Genomic DNA, 23908 nt, shown 5'->3' on the forward strand with positions numbered 1-23908 from the left:
ATAATAATTCTGAATTTCCATCGGCCTGATTTTAATTAAATTTGTGAAGGCTCAATAAATCTTTCAATGTGACCAGCTACAAAATTTCATGAAAATCTGTCCACTAGGAGTCAGGTTTTTATGTACGGATGGATATGGTGAAGATAATAGGTGCTTACGAATATATTTTAACATGCCCAATAAAGAGAAAATCAAATTGGGAAAGTCATTGATAATCCATTTGATGAGTTTAACAGATTACTTTACAAATGAACATCCCTCCACGGCAAGGAAAAAACTATTTTAGTGATCCTTAGCACTGTTAAGTCAGCAATATGGAGGTCTGCAGATGACTGTTTAATAGAAAAACTTTTGAAGGGCTGAAGTAATAGATGACATATTCTCAGTTATTTTGAGGGAAGTGGCATAGAAATGCAGATCATTAATATTAAATGTGTGGGACTCACTGGATTCAGGGGCCACTCACTTGGATGGCAAAAAGTGACAAAGTATCAACAATCCATAAAAATGTGGTTCTACGAACAAAGTGGAAACTGCAGGCCAGTAGTATGACTTTGTCAGCAAGGAAAATCATGTGGTGATGATTAAGAATGCAATTCAGCATGGCTCTGTAAGGGGAAAATCATGTTTAATTCACCTAATAAACTAGCATGACGGTATCACTCAAGAACCAGATACACTAACACTGTTTATTTGGATTACTTTAAAAGCTGTAACAGGATCATTAGAAGCATTATGGGATATATACATGGCAGGAGACAAATAACTAATTAATGGTTACCCTTCAAAATTGGGCAAGGTCTACTCCTGTTTCAGATTTCCTTAAATGACACTGACAAAGGGATACAGGGTGCAACGGTAAATTTTAAGAGGAAATAAAGACTGGGAATATATTTAATAACCAGCATCAAACAGCAACATTTTGGAATGATTTAGTCTTCAGGAATAGTCAGGTAAGTGGCAACTACATTTTAATATTGCAAAATGTGAATTTTAGACTTCAGAAATAACTAACAATATAAGTTGGAGGAGCTGAGTTAAAAATGGTAAAATAAAATAGCGATCTGGGGATTATGATTAACCATGACAAGAATGGCACTTTCCCTGAGTTTCTCAAAACCAGGAAAAAAAAAAAAAAAGTAGGATTTAAAAATGATATACATTTATTATTTTTTTAACTTTGAAATATTGTAAAATGAATAGGCACATCATGCATTTTGCAATATTTCATTTTTTATTCATGTTCATTTATAGGGGATGCAAGATTCTTATTCTGCTCTGATTACAATATAAGCATATGTAAAGTTATCTAGGCACAGCATACAGGTAGCAGGGTAGATCCATTTTGTCTTCTCAATGATTTATGGAATAACTGCTTCTACAAAATGGGAGGTTATAATTCAACTGCATAAGGCAATTTCAGAACCAAACACTAAGGCTCATTATGGCTGAGAGAAATTTAAAGGCCACCTTAGATCAGTAACAATGGGATGATGGAACAATGATTGTGCGTGTGTTTTTTTTTTTATTAAATTTCTTTAGCTGTGCAGCAGACACCTTGTTTCCCTGCACGATAAATTATGAATATTAAATTACAATATAATATTAATTTTATTAAATGTATTTAATAATTAATTTAGTTATTAAATAATAATTTAGAAAAAATTAACAAAAATCAAAAGGTACATTTCTAATAATTGGCCAGAAGTGTCAAAAATCCTAGTTATGTCTTTGATTAATGTTACAATTTATTAGCACGTATGCCTCTCCCCCTCCCCTTTTTTTACTTCAGAGCTTATCAGTATACTTGAGGTCTAAACCTTGACGAGGGAAAACTCTTTATTGGTATTAAAACAAAAACAAGTTAGTGGCTTCTAGAATTACTTTCTTGAACACTTCCCATTTGGAATTAAAATCATATAAATTATTTAATATTTATCAGCTATTCATTAATTCATATATTAATGGGTGAAGAGATTAAGTGTCAATTCAGGATTTTGATGAAGAAACAGAAGAGCACTCATGCATCACATGACACAACAATTCTCCAGGGCAAAAAGAGCTGGCCATAGCTCTTTTTGGGAAGTAACTATTGTTGGTGACTCTACTGTCAGGGAAATGGGAAATATATTTTGCAAGATAGATATGTGGTATTGAACCAGGGTATGTATGCCAATTTGATGATGTTGATGTGGAACAGCTATCATCTTTTTAAAGGCACAAAGGTGATACTGTTGTACATATCGGTACTAATGATAACAATAACTAATGAGTAGATTGAGAATTTTTTAACAGGGAAATGCTGAGAAAAAGTTGAGTTAGGATTAAATTTGAAGGTATCTGCAATTCTGCCCAGATACGATAGGAAGGAACATGTGACGAGAGCCTCCTCAATCAAGTAGGTCCTGGAGAGACTATGCAGGGCTCACTGAGTAGAATATTTTGCAGCACATGACTGTGGTTGTTAACAGGAGACTGTTCTTACAGGGATAGGGTATACTTAAATATCTTTTTGGGGTGCAAGAATATTTGTTGATGATATCAAGGCAGCATTAGGTGGGTCAGAAAACTGCTATTTGGGGGGGGGGGAGTAAAAACAGACTAATAGCAGCAGCTTCAAAGTGCAAAGCATTGTAGAGGTCAAAGTGACCTACTGCAATGCTTCTCTTGGAAGGGGTAGCAACCTAGAAAACATAGTGTTGGCAAATACAAGGCCTGATGGGGGGTCCTCGTGAGACAAGCAAATACATAGGATTCAGGGTTACAAAGAGCAAAAAGAGGTGCACATGTACTTGAATCTACACTAATATTAAGAGTACAGAAACAAATTTGATGAATTTGAAGTACTGGTTAAGTCATCAAATGGATATCAGAAACATGGTGCCACTGAGACATAAGGGTTGTGGAATTTTAATAGGGTCATTATAATATGTATAGGAGGGACAAACAAGACAGGAATATATGCTCTAGGTTAAAAAGCACATATAATCTAAGACAGTGCACTCATTGGTAGCCAAGTACAATGCTAAGTCAGTTTGATGTGACAAACTGACTTAGCAAAAACTATTTGGGAAAATACAAAAACGAGTGTGGGAGTGTGTTTTATAGGCCAAATGTCTGTGATGAGTATAACACACAAATATACAGACAAGAGTATACCAGCAAATCATAATGTCTTATAATGTGGAGGGGGGGGTTAACTTTCCAGATATTGACTGGAATTTGAGTGTTGCTCACTCACACAGTAGCAAAAGTTTACTGAATTTATGGGATGATGCTTTCTACACGAGTATGTTAGGCAACAACAGAAAGCAATACTCCTGATCTAATTATCAGCAGTGACTCATTAGGAATGTCCAGATAAAGGAACCACTAGGTGGCAGTGATCACAGTGTACTGATGTGGAATCTACTTAAAGATATAACTATGTTGAAAAGGTAACTACAATGGTCCAAGAAAGTTTTTAAATTCTATTCAATGGTACCCACTGATGTTATCAACTGCAAATTCCAAATGAGAAGCATTCTACTAAGCTTTTTATACCAACCAAGAAATACCATTCCACATTCAGACCTAAATGGATGACAGATAAACTAATGACACTAACAGCAGAAGAAATATACGTGGAATAAACATAAATAATCAGGGTACAGAAACCTACAGTACAAACTAGCCTTCAATCAAGTCAAAAATGGGCCTCAATCTAAGGCAGATTATGCAAAGTCTCTGGCAAAAAAAAAAAAAAAAAGTAGAAGGAAAGAGAGGAATCACATTGTTCACTAGACAAATGATAAAAATGTTGATGATCCTGTTCAGGTTGCTAACAAACTGAACAGATATTGTTCATTATGTAACCAATTAAATCACACAAAGAATTTTTTATGGTAGAGGCACCAGAAGTTTGTCAAAATCTAACAGAGAGCAAAATGATTTTGTGATAACTGAAATTAAAAAAGTGAAAGAGAAACTATTGAAACTAAAAGTAAAAAAAAGGAACCTGGGTGGATGGGATCTATCCAATTATATTATGAAAGACAGCAAAAGAAGTAAGCAAACCTATAGTCATAATTACGAGAGAATCCTTGAATTCAGGGGATATCCCAATGGATTGGAGATCTGTGAATGTCTCCACAAGTAAAATTGGAGAGCAAACGATGAATGAGTAATTATGCACCTGTAGGCTCGACTTCTGTTACAGGGAAAATCAGAGTTTGGCTATCCTAAGGGTGCAAGTGGTGCCTGAAAACCTGAAACTTGCATACACATATGAAGAAAATTTTAAAGGAGGCACCACATTTCAAGTGGCATCCAGGTGCCACATAACCTAGGAATGCCCCTGAGGAAAATAATAGAGTGATTGGATAAACAAATAATGCAATTATATGGCAATCACAGAATGGATTTTAGCATTAGCATTAGTAGAGGCATTTGATGCAAGAAAGCAAGCTTATGCAGCATTAGCCAAAAAAAAAAAAAAAACCCACTTCCACTTCACCCCTCTGTTCATTCAAAATACCTGTCCAGCTGAGCCTTAAACTTATTTAGGCTATCAACCTCCACCACAAGGGATGGCAGTCTGTTCCACCAACCAACCACCCACTGGCTAAACGCAAATTTCTGCACGTCTATCCTACATCTGTCTTTCCTCAATTTGAATTTATGCCCTCTCAGGTGATTTTTCTGAGCTAGAGGAAGAATCCCATCAGCATTGAGCATGCTTAAACCATTCAAGGCTTTATACACCTCCATCAGATCACCTCGCTGGTGCCTAGTCTCCAGACACTGTAATTTGCAAAACTTAAGCCTTTCTTCGTAAGAGCACCCCTTTGTTCCATTCACTAATCTTGTTGCCCTTCTCTGTACTCGTTCCAGCAGCTCTACATCCTTCTTGAAATGAGGCCTCCAGACCTGTATACAGTACTCTAGGTGTGGCCTGACCATTGCCTTATACAATGGAATAATCACCTCCTTATCCCTGCTGGAAAAATTCCTGTATATCATTGACAATACTCCATGAGCTACTCTTGCAGCCCGTCTGCACTGCTCAGAGAACTTCATATCTGCCTGCACAATCACCCCCAAGTCCCTTTCATTCTCTACCACTGTCAGTGTAGTACCACAGAGTTGATATGTTGCTCTGGGGTTGCTTTTTCCCATGTGTAGTACTTTACATTTGTCAATGTTAAACTTCATTTGCCACCTCTCAGCCCATCTGCTCAACCTTTCCAGATCCTGTTGCAGCAGCATAGTGTCAGTAGTGTCCTTGACAACCCTGCCAACCTTTGTATCATCTGCAAACTTGGACATTAAGCTTGATATACCATCATCAATATCATTTATAAATACAGAAAACAATAATGGACCCAACACTGAGCCCTGAGGGACTCCACTAATAACATTAGTCCACGATGAGCAGTGTCCATTGATTACCACTCTCTGTCTTCTCCCCCTCAACCACCCCTTTATCCATAGCAGCAATTTGCCTCCAATGTCACACTGCTCCAATTTGTGTAGCAGTCTTCCATGTGCAACAGTATCAAAAGCCTTTCTAAGATCCAAGTATATAATATCAAAGTTATTCCCTGCATCCAGTTCTTTTGTGACTGCATCATAGTATCCAATCAAGTTGGTCAGGCAAGACTTCCCCTTAACAAAACCATGCTGTGTCTGAGCTATAACTGAAGTCTTGTCTAAATGATCCTGCAGTGCTTCTTTAACCAGTGCCTCCATTAATTTTCCTGGAACAGAAGTTAAGCTCACAGGTCTATAATTACTTGTGTCAGCCTTTGATCCTCCTTTGTGAATTGGGGTCACATTTGCACATTTCCAGTCTATGGGTACCTCCCCTGAGTCCAAGGAAGCTCTCATAATTATGGCTAAGGGTTTGCTTACTTCCTTTGCTGCCTCCTTTAATATAACTGGATAGATCCCATCCACCCCGGGTGCCCTTCTTGTGTTTATCTTCAACAGTTTCTCCTCCACTTTACTCCCAGTTATTTCAAGATTCTGTAGCTTACTGCTAGAGTTGAATACACCTCTGGCATTCCCCTTGCTGAATAACTCCTCATGTGTGAATGTCGATGCAAAATATTCATTTAGTTTGTTAGCTACCTGAGCAGGATCATCAACAGTTGACCCATCAATATCAAGTGGACCAATCTGATTCATCCCCTTCCTTCTAGAGTTTACATAAGTAAAGAACTCTTTGCTGTTTTTCTTTGCATCCCTTGCCAAGGATTTCTCGTAATCTGCCTTCGCCTGCCTAACCTCCTTTGTAACTTGGTTGCATATCAACTTGTATCTATCATAGGCTTCTGTGTCATGTGTTAATTTGTAAGTATCCCATGCATTTTTCTTCTCTGCCATATGCCTCATTAGTTCATCTGACATCCATTTTGGCCTAAACCTTGAACTATATTTCTTAGTTGGTATGTAAAGCCTAGTAGCTTCCAAGATAAGTTCTTTGAATGCTTCCCATTTTGAATTTGCTGTTGGTAACATCATCAGTTGGTCCCACTGTATAGAATTTAAATACTGTCTCAGTCCATCGTAGTCGCCTTTACGGAAGCAATAACCCTTCCCTTTACCCCTAATGGTAGTTACCTCTTTCAGTAAATCCCACTTCAGCACACTGTGATCACTGCCACCTAGTGGTTCATTTATCTGCAGATTCTTAATGCATGAAGAATCACTGCTGATAATCAAATCAAGAGTATTACTCCCTCTAGTTGCCTCCCGAACATGCTGATGTAGAAAACAATCATCCAATAAATCCACAAAAGCCCTGCTAGTGTGTGAGTAACCAGCCCCCAAATTCCAGTCAATATCTGGGAAATTAAAATCTCCCATTATAAGACTCTCTGATTTACTGGCCCACTCTATTTCCCTGTACAGTTCCTTATTATACTCATCAGAGTCATTAGGCCTATAGCACACTCCTACTCTCAATTTTGATCTCCCAATGCTTATGTCACACCAAACTGACTCAACACTGCACTGTCCAGCGATGTCGACTGGCTTCACTTCCTTGGTTTTTATGTGTTTCTTAACTAATAGCATAACCCCTCCCCCCTTCCTATCCTGTCTATCCTTTCTGTAGACGTTGTACTCCCCAAATTGCATTTCTGCATCCCTTATATCTGTGTGACACCACGTCTCTGATATCCCAACAATATCTGCCTTTGATGTTTTGAGCAATACCTCAAATTCATCAAATTTATTTACTAAACTCCTAGCATTGGTGTACACGCAAGTATACCTGCACTTGTTTCTATTCTTAGCTACCCTAACACAACCCATGTGTTTACTTGTACCGCAATGGCTCCCAGCAGTCTCTGAAATACCATGCATCTTGTTTTTCAGGCTTCTGCTCATTCTAATAGAAGCAGTGCAAGAATCTCTTTCACCTCTGCCAGTGGCTACTGTCAATCTATTGGTCTTTGTCTCCCCCCAAGCTAGCAGTTTTCCGACCCCATTTGTTAAGAGGTGATCTTGTGTGACCAATCTGATTGAATATTATGATAAGTAACAAAGAAACTGGATGCAAAACAAAACAATTTGAACATTGCATATATCCAAATGAAAGACTGCTATACATGTTGGAGCAGTGTGGCACCAAGGCAAGTTACTGTTATAGATAAAGGGATGGCTAAGCAGGAGTACACAAAGAGTGGTTATCAACGGATATTGCTCTTGGACTAATGTTATTAGTGGATTCCCCCAGAATTCAGTGCTGTGCCCATTGTTGTTGACAATATTTATTAATAATAATGATGAAGGCATATCTGGTTTATGTCTAAGTTTACAGATGATAAAAAGGTAAGGTTGGCAGTGTAGTTAATGATAGTAATCAGGGAATGCTACTGCAACAAGATCTAGAAAAATTAAGCCACTGAGCTGAGAAATGGCAAACTGAAGCTCAACACTGACAAATGCAAGGTACTGCATATGGATAGCAGTAATCCTTAAAATATTTTCCTAGTTACTAACATTATAATCACTAATTATAAACAAGTACACGGCAACGTTGACAAAAAGTCGCAAGTTAGGACTGAATTTGAAAGTGTCTGCAATACTGCCCAGACGTGATAGAAGGAAGTATATGGTGAGAATCTGGTGCCATTGTAGCAATCTGTGAAAGGAGCTCACTCCCCCAAATTAAGGCATCCACTTACCCAGGAGGAGACATAGAAGCAGTTCTTGGAACCTACCGAATTGCTGGTTTGTCGATCTCTGTGTATGCCATTTATCTCCCTCCACTGGTTTCTGAGGATTGTGTTCTCAATCTGACAGCATAGCTGTTATCCACAATCAATTATCATCAAAAGCTCATCATGCTTGGAGATTTTAACCTTCCACTGCCAGCCACAAAGAGGCTAGTAGATACACTGTCACTGAACATGTCAGAAATGGGCAGTGGTCTTATTCATGTTCCTCTTTCACATGGTGATGCCACCCATCAGTGCATCTTCTCAAATTGTTCAGTAAAGGAAACACTGACCATAACAGAGAACTTCCTCCCATCTGATCATGATCTGATTGCTGTCATAATATAACTGCAGGCACCTAAGGATGAACGTACACAGGTACAAGCTACAAACACTGTCAGGAGCATATACCACCCAAAATATATCAACACTGGAAAAGTTACTACCCTTTTTCAACTTTACCCATGGAACATACTGGCAGAGCTTAACATCAAAGAGGCTGCCTACTGGCTTTTGAGATGGATGGAATTCATTGCAAGGTCTGCAATGTCCAAAACATGCATCCTTAGTCCCAACTCAAAGTCATGGTGGAATGACCTCCTTACTAAGGCCTTTAGCGAAAAACAGGCAGCCCATGCTTCCTACAAGGAGTCCTACCTTGTAGTCCTTCCTACTTTCACAAGACTCATATACCAAATTTTCCAAAGCAAGGATGGATTTCCAGAAGAGTAAACAATCAGCTATTGACAACTTCATGAATGGCCGCTATCCAGGGGAAAACTTGTGGTCCACAAGTCCTACTTGCACCCCCGAAACGCTTAACATTTCTTCATCTACTAGTAATATTGAAATTTCAGAAGAACAGCTGATAAAAATAATAAATTCATTACCTGACAAGTCCACCACAGGAATTGACACAATACCTCTTTTTAGTCTAAAAAGTGCTTCTTATTTCATCAGCAGAGAGCTCACCCACCTCTACAATAAAGTACTCAAATATGCACAGGTGCTGTCAAGCTGGTTGTCGTACAGAGTCATGGCAATTCTGAAGATGCCTCATGTGAAAACACTGGCTGACTTCGGGCCAATATCAATTGCTTCTCCCTTCCTGAAATGCCTTGAGAAGTGCATCTATAATGACGTAGAACTCACAATGTTTGTGCATAAGCCCGAACATACCTATTATGCCATGTCTGATAGATCTACTGTAACCTGCCCACAGTCCTTATCACAGAAAATGATATGGAATGACAACGAAAATCTTCACATCATTTTTCTGGACATGAAATCTGCTTTCGACTCAGTCCAAATCACACCCCTTCTTGCCTTACTTGAAAGATTCTACGGGATATCCAGAAATATACTCGAGATCCTCAATAATGTGCTGTCTAGGAGACTGCTTCACTTCACACATTACAGTCTGTAAAAGCGTGGAGGTAGGAATCCCACAAAGTGGTTCTCCCTCAGCCTTATTTGCAGCAATATTTGTTCCACTTATGGATCAAATTCCAGCGTTCCTATCATATGCGGATGATATGGTATGCTACTTGCCGTGTTGGTGATTCACAAGCAAGACAAACCTACTATGAAACTGTAAACAGTTACCTAAATACATTCTGTAAGTATGCCAAATTATTTGGCATGTCAGTTAATCCAGAAAAGTCAAGCTATCTCATCTTTACTCCAAGTCAGATGACTTCTGCTGATACTGGATCTTCTCTACTTCCAGAACTGGCAGGAAATGTTCTGACTCCCACAGACAAATTCCTAGGAGTAATCCTTGATGTGAACCTTACCTATAAACAACAAATCCAAGCTCAGTATTTCAAAGGCCTTGAGAACTTTCTGGGGAATGAAAATAGATCTGTGCAAAACTCACAATAAAAACATAATCAGGAAATACCTCACAACTTACTTCAGTAGGATGCTCTCCTATGCCATGGAAGTTTGGTCTGCCACACCACCCACCAGCCTCAGGAAACTATGGGGCCTCAAATTCTGGGTGCTGAAGTGGGCCAACTTATGGTCTCAACAGATCCACATGACATTGAAATCTGCAACACACCCACAGTCCATAGAGCTCATGTGCTAAAAATAAAGGCATTCCTTCATCTGTGCTCATCTAAGCATGATCACATCAACATGGGGTTGATTGGCATTTTCCAGGAAGACATCTCTGCAGTAGCCCCTCCTTGTACTCAAGGCTCCAGACATCTCAACATCAACTGTGGTCTATTGATAAAGCATATCGCAATGACATCTTGGCCTACCTTTCTGTTTGTAAAGGACAATTGTGTAAGTGCCAATCCTAGTTAGCCAATGTCATTTTATGTTCTGCTCAATTTGTAGTCCTTTTTTTTTATTATTATTACTACTTTTTATTACTACCTGAGCTGGATATCATCAATCTTCTCTTTCTTGGTGATTCCTTTATACTTCTCTCTCTCTCTCTCAGGGGGTAACTCGGGGAATTTTTTTTTTTTTTGGCCGGTGCAGCATAAGCCTCAGGCTTCCTTGTACCATATGGCTAATAATAATAATAATAATAATAATTTGTTCACTTGTACAAGATTTCTCTGGCTTTCTGTATAAGGAATCCCTAATGTATATGATCTATTAATAAAGAATGTTATTATTATTAATCAATTCGGCCCTGGAGAGATTGTGCAACGCTCATGGGGTAGAATTTTTCTCAGCATCATTTGTGCTTCTTTACAGAAGAGACTGTTTTTACAGGGATGGGATACACTTGAATAGAAGGGGAGAAAGAATATTTGCTGATGTTATTGAGGCAGTGATAGGTGAGTCAGAAAACTGCTAGCTTGGGGGGGGGGGGGATACACAGACTAATAGTTTAACTAGAGCCACAGGTAGAGGTGAAAGTGATTCTTGCATTGCTACTAGTGGTATTTGTGGCAGCCTGGAAAAGCAAGGTGTCTAGGATTTCAGGACCTACTATGGATCATCATGGAACAACTGAATACATGGGCTGTGTTAGGGTAACTAAAGTAAAAACATTTGCATGTATACTAATGTCAGGAGCATTTTAATTAAATTTAAGAACTAATTAAGTCATCGAATGCAGAGATTGTAGGAATGGCAGAGACATGGTGTCACTCAGACATAAGTGATGTTGAATTTGAATATGGGGAGTACAACATATACAGGAACAACAGACAGGGCAGTATAGGTGGAGGGGTTATGCTCTTAGTTACGAAGAATATTAAATCTAAGGCAGTGCATCCAGTTGAATTGGGTGATGAGTGCTACATTGAATCAGTTTGGTGTGACATGAGCACAGAGAAAACAAAATTGAGAATAGGAGTGTTAAAGGCCTAATGACTGTGATGAGTATACTAAACAGCTATCCACCCTATATAGCTGTTTATTGTGGGCAATCAGAATATCTCATAATGGGGGATTTTAACTTTCAAGATGTTGAGTGAAATTTGTAGTTGGTCACTCGCACACTTTTGTGGATTTCTAGGATGACTTTTCTACAGCAGCATGTTAGAGAAGCAACACTCTTGATCTGGTTATCAGCAGTGGTTCTTCATACATTCAGAATCTGCAGATAAAACGGCCACAGGGTGGCAGCAATCATAGTGTAATAATGTGGAATTTAATTAAAGACTAAATACTGTCAAGGGTAAAGCTTCTGCTTTCGTAAAGAGGCCTTTCTTTCATAAATGGATAGTAAACTCGATCTTACTGAATTTGCAATAATAGCAACAGCTGGAATTCTGTGAGTTATTATGGTGAAATGTGTTTACACTTCCATGAAATCTTCAATTATATAAAAAAATATTATTTTCAGAATCTTCTCTTCATTCCTATTTTTAAAGCTTCATAACTTGTTACTCCATTCTCACTTGCACGTATCATGTTACTTGCAATTTGTGTGTGCCAAGTTCTTTGTTATTGATTGCTTATCTTTTTACTGTTTTAAATTTTAATCCCCACCCACAAATGTCAGTGAACAGAAATGTCAACTAGTTAGTATGTACGTATTAATTATTTTGGTTATGTATATTCTTCCGATTTTCATGTATTGTTTAATTGGTAAGGTAACAAAGGGTAAATTTGTGCTTAATATAGCTTTACTTTTATAGCCTGTGGATAATATTCCTCCTATTTTCGCTAATTAGAATCGCTTTTTAATAGAATTAAAATTCAATTCACAAACGTGATCACAATGACCGGCACTTACTATACATCGTATAGTGACAGGTACTTTACTATGGTGAGTACATCGTAACGTGATTTGATTGTACAGTGAACCAACTGTAAAGCGGGGTCCATTGTATTCTTAACTATTTACACAAAACTTCGGATAATTGGGGCAGCCGCTTAATCGGGCCAAAATGCACTAGTCCCGATGTGTCCCAAATAACAAGAATTGACTGTATATCCCTAATTCATAAAGGGAATCAAAAGGTGACATGAGTAACTATAGACCTGTTAGCTTAACATCTGTTCCACAGAAAATAATGAAATCACTGGTTAAAGAAGTAATGTGGGACCATTTCAACAGGTATGCAATTACAGTATAGATTTGTCAAATGCTGGTCTTGTCTAACCAATCTGATAGGTTACTATGATGCAGTGACCAAGGAAATGGATGCAAAAAACAATTTTGATATCATATACTTGGATTTCAGAAGGCTTTTTTGATACTTTAACACATAAGACTGATGTATGAAGTGGAGCAATGTGTCATTAAGGGCAAATTACTGCTTTGGATAAAGGGGTGGTCAAGTGGAAGAAGACAGAGTAATTATCAATGGGCACTGTTCTTAATGGACTAATGTTATTAGTGGAGTTCCCCATGGTTCAGTGCTAGGCACATTGTTGTTTTCATTATTTATCGGTAATACTGATGAAGGTATATCAAGCTTAATTGGCTTTGTATCATATTTGCAGATGATACAAAGGTTGGTAGGGTTGTTAACGATAGTCATCAGGGTGAGCTACTGCAACAACATCTAGTAAAATGGGTCGATGATCTGAGATATGGCACTTAAAGTTTAACATTGACAAATGCAAGGTAATGCATGTGGGTTGCAGGTAACAAAAGAGTAACTTATCAACTGTGGTACATTTTCATTAAGTAGAGAATGAAAAAGATCTGAGGGCAATTGTGCAGTATGACATGAAATTCTCTGAGCAGTGCAGATATTCTGTCACGACAGCTCATGGGATTTTGTCAATGATATATAGAAACTTTGCCAGCAGGGATAAGGAGATGATTATCCCTTTCTATAATACCATGGTTAGGCCATAGCTTGAGTACTGTATACAGGTCTGGAGGATTCACTTTAGGAAGGATGTAGATCTGCTGGAATGAGTGCAGAGTAGGGCAACCAGATTGCTGAAGGGAACAAACTGTGCTCTAGCATTAGTAAAGGCACATGATGCAAAAAAGCAAGCTTATATATAGCATCAGCCAAAAAAAAAAAAAACTTCTCATTTCACCCATTCACTCGGTCCAAATGTAAGTCTAGTTCTGCCTTGAATCTATTTAAGCTATCAATTTCTACAACAACAGATAGCAGTTTTTTTCCAGCAATCAACCACCTGCTGACTCAAGGCAAACTTCTACACATCTATCTTTCCTCAATTTCAATTTTCTGCCCTCTCAAGCGATTATTCTGAGTAAGAGGGAGATTCCCATTAGCATTGAGCATGCTCAAACCATTCAAGGCCTTATACACCTCAATCAGATCACCTCACAGGTGCCTAGTCTCAAGACACTGTAAATTACAAAACTTAAGCCTTTCTTCATAAGAGCAACCCTTTATTCCATTTACTAATCTTGTTGCCCTTCTCTCTACTCATTTCCAATAGCTCTACATCCTTCTTAAAATGAGGCCTCCAGACTTGTATACAGTACTCAAGGTGTGGCCTGACCATTGCCTTATACAAGGAGATAACCGCCTCCTTATCCCTACTAGAAAAATTCCTGTATATCATTGACAAGACATAATGAGCTACTTTTGCAGACAGTATGCACTGCACAGAAAACTTCATATATCTGCCTGCACAATTACCCCCAGGTCCTTTTCATTCTCTACCACTGTCAATGTAGCACCACACAGTCGATACATAACTCTGGGGTTACTGCTTCCCATATGTAGTACTTTACATTTGTAAATTTTAAACTTCAGTTGCCACCTCTCAGCCCATCTGCTCAACTTTTATAGATCCTGTTGCAGCAGAGTACTGTCATTAACAACCCTGCTGGCCTTCATATTGTCTGCAAACTTGGACATTAAGCTTGATAGACCATCATCAATAAATACAGAAAACAACAATGGACCAAACGCTGAACCCCACTAATAACATCAGTCTGCAAAGTGCAGTGTCCATTGATTACCACTCTCTGTCTTCTCTCACTTAACCATCCCTTTATCCATAGCAATTTGCCTCCAATGGCACACTGCTCCAATTTGTGCAGCAGTCTTTCATGTGCAACAATATCAAAAGCCTTTCTAAGATCCAAATATATGATATCAAAATTATTATTTGCATGCAGTTCCTTTGTGACCACATCATAGTACCCAATCAAATTGGTCAGACAAGACTTCCCCTTAACAAACCCATATTGTGTCCAAGCTATAACTGAAGTCATGCCTAGATGATCCTGCAGTGCTTCTTTAACCAGTGCCTCAATTAATTTCCCTGAAACAGAAGTTAAACTAACAGGTCTGTAATTACTTGTGTCGCCCTTGGATCCTCCTCTGTGAATTTGGGTCACATTTGCACATCTCCAGTCCATGGGTAGTCACGTTCAGGAATAAGTGTTCTGTAATAAAAGGAAATATAAATATGTTATTACAATATTCACTTGATGTTTCATTAATTTTATTACAAAAAGGGATCGGGATGGTGATGAGTTATGTAACCTCAGGGGCTCACATCTGGTGAGTATAGGCTTAGCACACCCAGGGTCCTGAGCTGGATATCATCATTCTTCTCTTTCTTGGTGATTCACTTCTATTTTTGACTCTTGCTCTTGCTTCCTCTCTCAGGGTACCTCAAATTTTTTGGCTGATGCAGAATAAGCCTCAGGCTTCCTTGCACCATATGGCTAATAATAATAATAATAATAATAATAATAATACAGACCACAAAGAAAACTACTGCAGTTGGCAACCCTACTGCCCCTGTTCTAGAACTGAAATGTGCCAGTTATTAGGGCTTTCGAACTATCTAAATGCTGGATAATAAACCTTTTACTATACTTCTAAATTAATTTCATTATCACTAACTAAATGAACTGTATATAAAAACAATTACACACCATGTTTGTTCATGAAGTTATATTACTGTGAACTATGTGACTGAAACAGACACAAATGGTGCATTCTGTTATTCACAGTTATTGGACTGTGGATGCAGCTGAAATACTGCATGTTATGCAAACTCAGCAATCATTTCCCACCAAGCAATGTTTATCAACATCATACAGAAAAACATCTTGATTTTTATACACTTAACTCGTGACCCAATTATTTTGATTGTCCCTATCCTAAAAACTTGAACCAAAAACATGAAAAAGATATATCATTTTCTCAACAAACTGTCTATCCTATTTATGAATCTAACTGACAGTTGGATTCATGAATAGGATAGCCATGCAAACAAAACGATGCTTCTGAAAATGCAATTTCGCCATAAACATCTTTACTAGAAATAGATACTGAAATGACAGCTGATGGAACTCAGTATTTACTAATTTATTAAATTTCTTTAATATCAATTTTCACTTTTAAATGAGTGTAGGAAAGAAAAAAAAAATTGCCTATTTTTGCAAATTAAGTCAAGCCAAGAAATAGTATTTTTTATATTTCACATGGAAAGTCATCCACCCTATTCTTACTTCGTAATTCGTTTGAGGAAAGAAAAAAATATTGAGGTAACAATTCTTAAATAACATAACTGTATATTCTTAATTGCATTAATTAAAAATATTGCAACTCGCACGGCAAAAGCCAGTAACAAGGCTTGATTTAAAAGTGGTGTATGTGGCTCCAGATCCAGAGTTTGTGTGGTCCCCTGGAACGTAATTAATTACTGTTGGTCCAGATTACCTTCAAAATATGTGCCAGGGCCAAAGCTACCTAAATTCTAACTGAATGCCATATTTGTCCAGCTAGATAGATATTATGGAACATTCCATACCTAGTGGGCATCGTACATTTTCTACACAGTGAGGAATATTTAACAAAAGAAATTGATAATAAAATAAAACACATATCATTTCGGAAATTTTTATTCCATCATAAATACAGCATAGGAAGCTTTTACTGAAAGCTCGATGATTAAACAACTGGTGTTTACATACTAATAACGTATATCTTTCAGGGTTTATCCAACGATCATATTTCTAACGATCGATTCTGTAATATTAATTACAAGAGCATCAAATGAAACTGATACTAGTCATTTAGCAATAGAATAGGGCATATCTCACAATACTGTAACCCGTCTAGAATATTTTCTTGACTAACTGCAAAACAGAATACAATTCGAATCATGGAGTAGTAAATACCAGATGATTCGAATGATTCGTACTTCAAGATATATAGTTTTACCCTTTTACAACCTACTTTGATAATAATCATGTGCTGATGACATTCCATTTAGTGACGTTAGCACAATGCATGCAAAAATGGTGACATTTGCTGAATGGAAGACACGATTTTGTGCTATATTTATATAGAACACAGACAATAGTAATAACCTACGCTACGCAAAATTCATGGAAATCGCTTAGTTATATCATATTACGAAAAGAAAACAGATAAAAAAAAAAGTGGTATTAAATTTAACTCTTACCTATTTCCCTGAGACTTCTTAGATTTTGGTCTTCTGCGGTTGAGATCGTTTGGAATTGGCATAGTTGATGCATATCCGTGTTCTGCCTCTGCAAAAAAACAGTAAACCAAAAACCATTTTATGTCACATTTCTTACCATAGCCAATCTATGTCAAAATCAGCTGATCTGAAGCGCTCGCTTAGGCATCCATGTTGGGAGACCTTGGCGAGAAATAGTGTTTATAATCACACACACATTTACACAAATTTATAAAAGCAATAGCAGCCAATTAATTACCTCGTTCCCTTCTCTCTAGATATTCAGCTGCTTGTAGAAGGGCAGCGATACTCATATTAATAACACAGGTGGTTGTCAAATACCGAATTCCACTGAAAATATGGCGAACTATCCTTCACAAGACAAACGGTGTAGCTGCTGCGTTACCAACGCTTGTTTTGTTCGATGTCACGCACTTTTCCTCCGTACCAGAGTTGACGAATACAAGCACAGAACTCGAAATTACATAACCTGACACTACGACTTCTCTGATTGGTGAGTAGGACCCCTTTCGGCTTTCCGAATACGACTTCGGGTTTGTTCGTGTCTTCCGATTAAATGAAGCCAATGGTAGGCAGTGTTTATCGACGCCATAAGCCATGCTGGCTATCCACGTGCTAACCATGCCCTTGATGTATCTAAGGTTATCCTGTGAACTTATTGGACAGAGCTCTTCCTGCTTCCTGTTTAAACCATAGAAGGTAATCTGAAGGTATACGTTATTTTTATTTTGTAATGTGTTTATAAAATAATATAATACCATATTAGAAATTAGAATACTTTAAATTTTAGGAATTATTAAAATGCGCAGTATTTTAATTAAAGCAAGAGTGGTTTTTTTTTTTTTTTTTTTTTTTTCAGCTTAACTGAAAATGCTTTATAATCTTTTTAGGGTTTTGAACAACACATTTAATAAGCTTTTAAACTGTATTGCTTTCCTGGTTAATAAATTTTTATTAATAAATAAAATTATTATCATCACAGTTGATTAATTTGGCGTATATATTAGTGACCAGAATTACTGTATAAGTGTAAATAACCTTATTGTAATAAATGTATAATAGAACAGTTGTAGCTTAAACTGTACCATATTAGAAATTATAATTACTTTAAATTTTAAGAATCTTAAGTTTTAGTATTAAGTTTTTTTACTTTGTTTTTATTTTTTTACTTTATTAAGTTTAAGTTTTAGGAGCATCGGCGACTAAGGTCATTTTGCTCCGTTTATATTTTCTGTAAATTACTTGTGTTCTGAGATTGATTTTCTGTTTGCCGAACGAAAAACCCGAGTTTCCAGAAGAGAAAACTATGCTATCATCGCGGGACTTGAACTCAATTCTCCCTCCCCCCCCCCTGGTGTGGGGAGGACGCTGATCATACCAACTGTTCTACCCACCAGGCAATATACAAGAACAGTACACAGTAATATGAAGAGTATGGTACAATTAGTGAATAAATGTTAATTAATATTTTATTATTAGGTTTTAATTAGTCTGTTTCATGACGACTATGTTTTATCGTGAAAAAAATTATCTATCTTCTTAGGATTTATTCCGTTATTACAATGGTTCTCCTCAACCTAACATCGAAAAGTCATTCCTTTATTCTTCTCTGTTTCCATTTTCTACCATCTTCCCAATCTCCGTCCACCAGTCCTCTTCTATTCATGGCTGCTCTCACACCTTCTATCCACATCCTTCTTGGCCTTCCTCGCATTTTCTTTCTCCATGACATCGAAAAGTCATTCCTTTATTCTTCTCTGTTTCCATTTTCTACCATCTTCCCAATCTCCGTCCACCAGTCCTCTTCTATTCATGGCTGCTCTCACACCCTCTATCCACATCCTTCTTGGCCTTCCTCGCTTTTTCTTTCTCCATGGCATCCATTCCATGCTACACTGGACAATCTGTCGTCCCCCATTTTCTATACATGGCTAAACCACTCCAATGTTTTCTCCTCTATTTTATCAATGATGGTTTTTTGGACATTCATTGTATTCCTTATCACATCATTTCTAACTTTGACAGAAATTAATTTTCTTGACGATCTTCGCCAAAAATCCATTTCAACGGCCGGTAGTTTATTATTATTATTATTATTTTTTTTTTTGTCTTTCAGTTAAGATTTGTCTCACGTGCATATAATAAAACACTTTGTAATATTGCATTATATATTTGATGTTTAGTTTTGTTAATAATACAAATTTTTTGTATTATTATTTGTATTTTTTACTCCGTAGCACAGAATTGAGCATTCCTGCGCAGATGATCCGTCAGCCTGAATAATTGCACCTAAGTATTTAAATTGCTGTACATTTTTTCACCTGTATTCCATCTAAATCCAGAACATCCTCACTTCAATTCATGTACTCTGTCTTATTAAAATTAACTGTCAGTCCCCGTGTTTTGTATTCTTCTAGTAACTTTCTGCCCATGTAATTTACATCATCATCGTCCTGTGCTACCACAACTTGGTCGTCAGCAAACAGTAGATTGTAAAGATACTTATTTTTACCAAGGTGCAAACACCTATTGAACTGCACTTCTGTGACCATGGTCTTAGAACAACTTCCTGGTACAGCTTAAACAAAGTAGGTGACAAACAGCATCCTTGAAGTAGTCCTTTGGAAGTCTTAAATTCTCTCGATATTTTTGAACCAATTTTTATACAGCATGTATTGTTCTTGTAGATTCTTCTAATTATTTCAATTAATGGCTGACTTATTGGCATTTTTCCCATAACCTTCCACAGAAGATTTCTTCGCACATTATCATACGCTTTCTCTAAGTCTATGAACAGCATACCTGCATCTTGGTTTGTAGGCTGACATTCTTTCAGAATTTGCTTAACAATGAATAAATGGTCTATACATGAGCGTCCAGTCGAAAAGACACACGTTTCCTCAATTCAAAGGCTCCGTTTGCAAAATCTTGGAATAATTCAAATACACTCCTATTAGATAAGAACATCTCTTCCCGACCTAACTCATTTTCAGCAATGATTTCTCTGATTATTTCCCTAACGCTATCATAAATTGTACACACACACATATAATATATGGGACCAACTTTCAACCTCGCCACAAAAACAGAGATCTGTATCCGAAAGTCCCAACTGAAATAATTTCGCTTTAATCGAGCCGTGACCTGTTATTAAAATGATGTTTGTAAACTTGGTGTAAACTAGCTTCGAACTATTCTGTCACTTAAAAAGGTAACATCCAGAATTAAATTTCTTTGTCATTCGACCAGAAGATACAGTGTCCCATCTTGTTTGACACAAGCTAACAATCTCATTTAAACATCTTCTCTTCTCCCTCTTTAATGTCAGAATTTATATCAACTTCTATGCCAACAAGTCTAATAGGTATTTTCTTCTTAATGCCATAGCACAGCCCTCGATAAGCCACGAACAAATCCAAGGGAACCGCCCCAGCCATCACTTGAAGTGAAGTCGTAGCTACAGTTCTACATATTCTTAATATACTGAGAAGCATAGTTCTTTGCAGTGAGTTTAATTTAGCCTGAAATCTAATAAGAGCCACTCTGTGAGACCAAACTCCCGCTGCATATGTAACCATAGGCAGAAATACCACCTTATAATAGAGAAATAAAGTTTTATTGGATACACCCCAATCTGCTCTTGATACTCTTATAATATAACCAGCAAATTTCCTGATCTTGCTATGTAGATGTATTATATGCGCTTAATAAGACAACTTGTGATCAATAATGAGCCCCAAGTATTTAGTTTCAGAAACCATAGTCAACTGTCTTCCATTTAATTTTATTTGCGGCGGTCGTCCCAAATCAAGTTTTGTTTTAAAAAACATCATTTTAGTCTTTTGGGGCTAATGGTAAGCTTAAATCCTTGTGCCCATGTATTAATATCATTTATTACTCGGTTTGCATTTTGCTCCAAATTCTGTTGTGATCAATCTGCCACAATTAATGTGACATCATCAGCAAAAGCTATCACATGACAATTTACTTTGGTCGAACCAGCCATTCTGTAGCACCAGATTCCAAATGGAAGGACCTAATACACAGCCCTGAGGGCAACCTCGCGTAATCTGTCTTTGAAGGTGAAAATGTTTAGACCTTACAGTCATACATCTCTCAGAAAAATAACTCCTAAACAGACTGTATAACTGCTTAGAACACTCAGCGCGACACAGTTGAGAAAGAGCTGCCTCCCACCATACTGAGTCGAGCGCACCTTCAAAGCCTATATATATAGCAAGTTCATATTTTGAATCAGAGTTTGAAATGTATGTTTGAAAATCCAAAAGAGCATCCTCGCACGATTTTCCTGGTGTAAAACCATACTGATTAGGTGAAATCATGCCATGGCGTTCTAACAATTCTTGTAAATGTATTGCCATTAATCTCTCTAACACTTTCCCCAGATTAGCCAACAAAGCAATTGGACTGTACGACTTAGGCTCAACTAAAGGTTTCCCAGGCTTCCTAATTAGCCTTAATAAAGCAATCTTCCATTTCAATGGGAACAGTCCTTCCTATAAATACATTATTATATAACAGAAGCAACATGTTAGGTATCAACTTGAAAAACCTCACTATAAATGCATTCTCAATTAAATCTATTCCTGGACATTTTGCAAAATTTAGGTTCTTTAACACCCCTGCCAGTTCATCTATTGTAAATGCCATGGTATTTGTCTCTAGCTACGTAAAACTGATTTTTTCTCCGCAGTTCGAATTGGGACTGTGAGTCCAAAATGGGATCGACATCCGGGAACAGCCAGGTCAATATTGCATCTACTGAATCCTCCCAGCCAATAGTCTCAGTAGAATCTTCTTGAATTGTATAAAATACCTCCAAACTTCTTAGTTTATCTCGTGACAACTTATGTAACAAACCCCAGAGATCATTTCTCCCCGATTGAGCGTGTATACCCTTCCAATGCGTTCCAAATGCCTGTCCAACTCAGCCTTAAATAAATTTAAGGCTGAGCTGGACAGGCATTTGGAACGAATGGGGGATGAAATGGGAGGGTTTTTTTTTTTTTTTTTTTTTTTTTTTGGCTGATGCTGCATAAGCTTGCTTTCTTGCATCGTAGGCCCCTACTAATGCTAATGCCTTATTTATAGAATTTTATCCATAGCAGTACATGGATATAAGGATGGATGAACTCGCCCCTAATGCCACACTGATCCAAATTGTATAGCAGTCTTTCTTGTGAAAAAGTATCAAAAGATTTGCTGAAATCTAAATATATGTTATCAAAATAATTTTTTGCATCCAGTTACTTTGTTACTGCATCACAGCAGTTAATAAGATTGGTCAGACAAGGTCTTTCTTAATATTGGAGAACGAAAAGGATCTGGTGTAATTATGCAGTCAGATATGAAGTTTTCTGAGCAGTGCAGACAAAGTGCCAGGACGGCTCATTGGGTTTTGTCAATGAGAGATACAAATTTTACTAGCGTGGATAAGGAAGTAATTAATGACGTAGTGGGGCAGGCAAAATCTTGACTACTGCATACAGGTCTGGAACCCTTTAGGTAGGTTGAGGATCTGTTGGAACGGGTGCAGAGAAGATCAACGAGATTAGTAAGGGGAATAAAAGGGTGCTCTTGCCAAGAAAAGCTTCAGTTCTACAAATTGCAGCGTCATTCAAAGCCCTCAGTCAAATTCTCCCAACACCTGTGAGGAGATCTGATTGAGATGTTTAAGACTTTGAACAGAGTTAGTTAGCTCAATGTTCATAGTATCATTTCTCTTACTCACTGCTCACATGAGAGGTCATAAATTCATATTGAGGAAGGATGGTTGCAGGTTAGATGTGCGGAAATTTGCCTTCAACAGCCAGTGGACAGTTGATTGTTGGAACAAATTTCCATCTGTTGTTGGGAAAATGGGTAGTTTGATTGAATATAAGGAAGAACTGAAAAAAAACTATTACAATGGTTGACCGGTCATGAGGGAAATGTGTTTTTTATGGTTTTTTTTTTTTTTTGGCTGTTGCTTTATAAGCTTGCTTTCTTACCTCATTTTCCACTACTGTATTATTATTACTACACTGCTCAACAAAATTAACAGAACACGTAGAAAACGTGGCGTAACTCGTGCAGCTTACGATGAAGCCGGACAAAATTTGGTATGGTGGTGTATCATAGAATAACGATGAAATGAGGAGACAGCGAGAAACTTCGGACAGGTAAGAGGGACATACAGGGGTTGTATAAGAATTACCAAAAAGGTAATATTACAGATTTCGATACAAGATGCTCGAAAATATGATCACATGACATTAATACAGAGTATGATCTCCTCCAACGGCTAAACAGGCCTGACAGCGGTGAACCATACTCAGTATAAGAGGTGTCTAAGATTCTGTCGCAATAAATCTTATTCTTCCACCAGCGCAGACCTTAACTCGCCACGTGAACAAGGAGTTAGCTGTCAGCGTGTAATGCGACGCACCAAAGGGCGCCCCACATATGTTCGATCGGATTTAAGTCTGATGATTGTACTGGCCACGGCAGTCGTTGGATTACTTCAGTTACACGATATTTCTCCACCACTTGAGCCCTATGTGCAATGTTGTTGACGTGCATGAAAATAAAAGCTGGGCAATCGCACCTAGGGTTAGAGGTTCTATTCTCGGCACCACTGGGCAGTTGCGGTACCTCTATCAAACACATAAAGAAGGATGCGGCCGTTGATCATTATTTCACTCCACACAAAGTGTTCCTTTGTCTGATGCTTGAGGGATGGTACCACATTACTCGTTGTCTCCAGATGAAATAACGTCTAGAATCTGTTTGCTGGCTCAAACGGGACTCATCAGAGAACA

General features: G+C 37.7%; 1 protein-coding gene across 2 annotated transcripts in view; it reads right to left on the reverse strand.

The window, feature by feature from the left end:
• Positions 1 to 17501, reverse strand: part of LOC150089641 (max dimerization protein 1-like) — a 135149-nt gene extending 117648 nt beyond the window's left edge. For both annotated transcript variants that reach the window (XM_090368706.1, XM_090368705.1), the window contains exons 1-2: positions 17326 to 17501; positions 17049 to 17136 (exon numbers count right to left, since the gene is read on the reverse strand). In XM_090368706.1, coding sequence (XP_090224832.1) covers positions 17049 to 17136; positions 17326 to 17380 — 143 coding nt within the window. In that variant the 5' untranslated portion in view covers positions 17381 to 17501. The remainder of the gene's footprint in view (positions 1 to 17048; positions 17137 to 17325) is intronic.
• Positions 17502 to 23908: the final 6407 nt, after the last annotated feature.

Source organism: Mastigoproctus giganteus, chromosome 2, assembly GCF_048544385.1.
Source record: "Mastigoproctus giganteus isolate SK-2022 chromosome 2, ASM4854438v1, whole genome shotgun sequence".
Classification (NCBI taxonomy): domain Eukaryota; kingdom Metazoa; phylum Arthropoda; class Arachnida; order Uropygi; family Thelyphonidae; genus Mastigoproctus; species Mastigoproctus giganteus.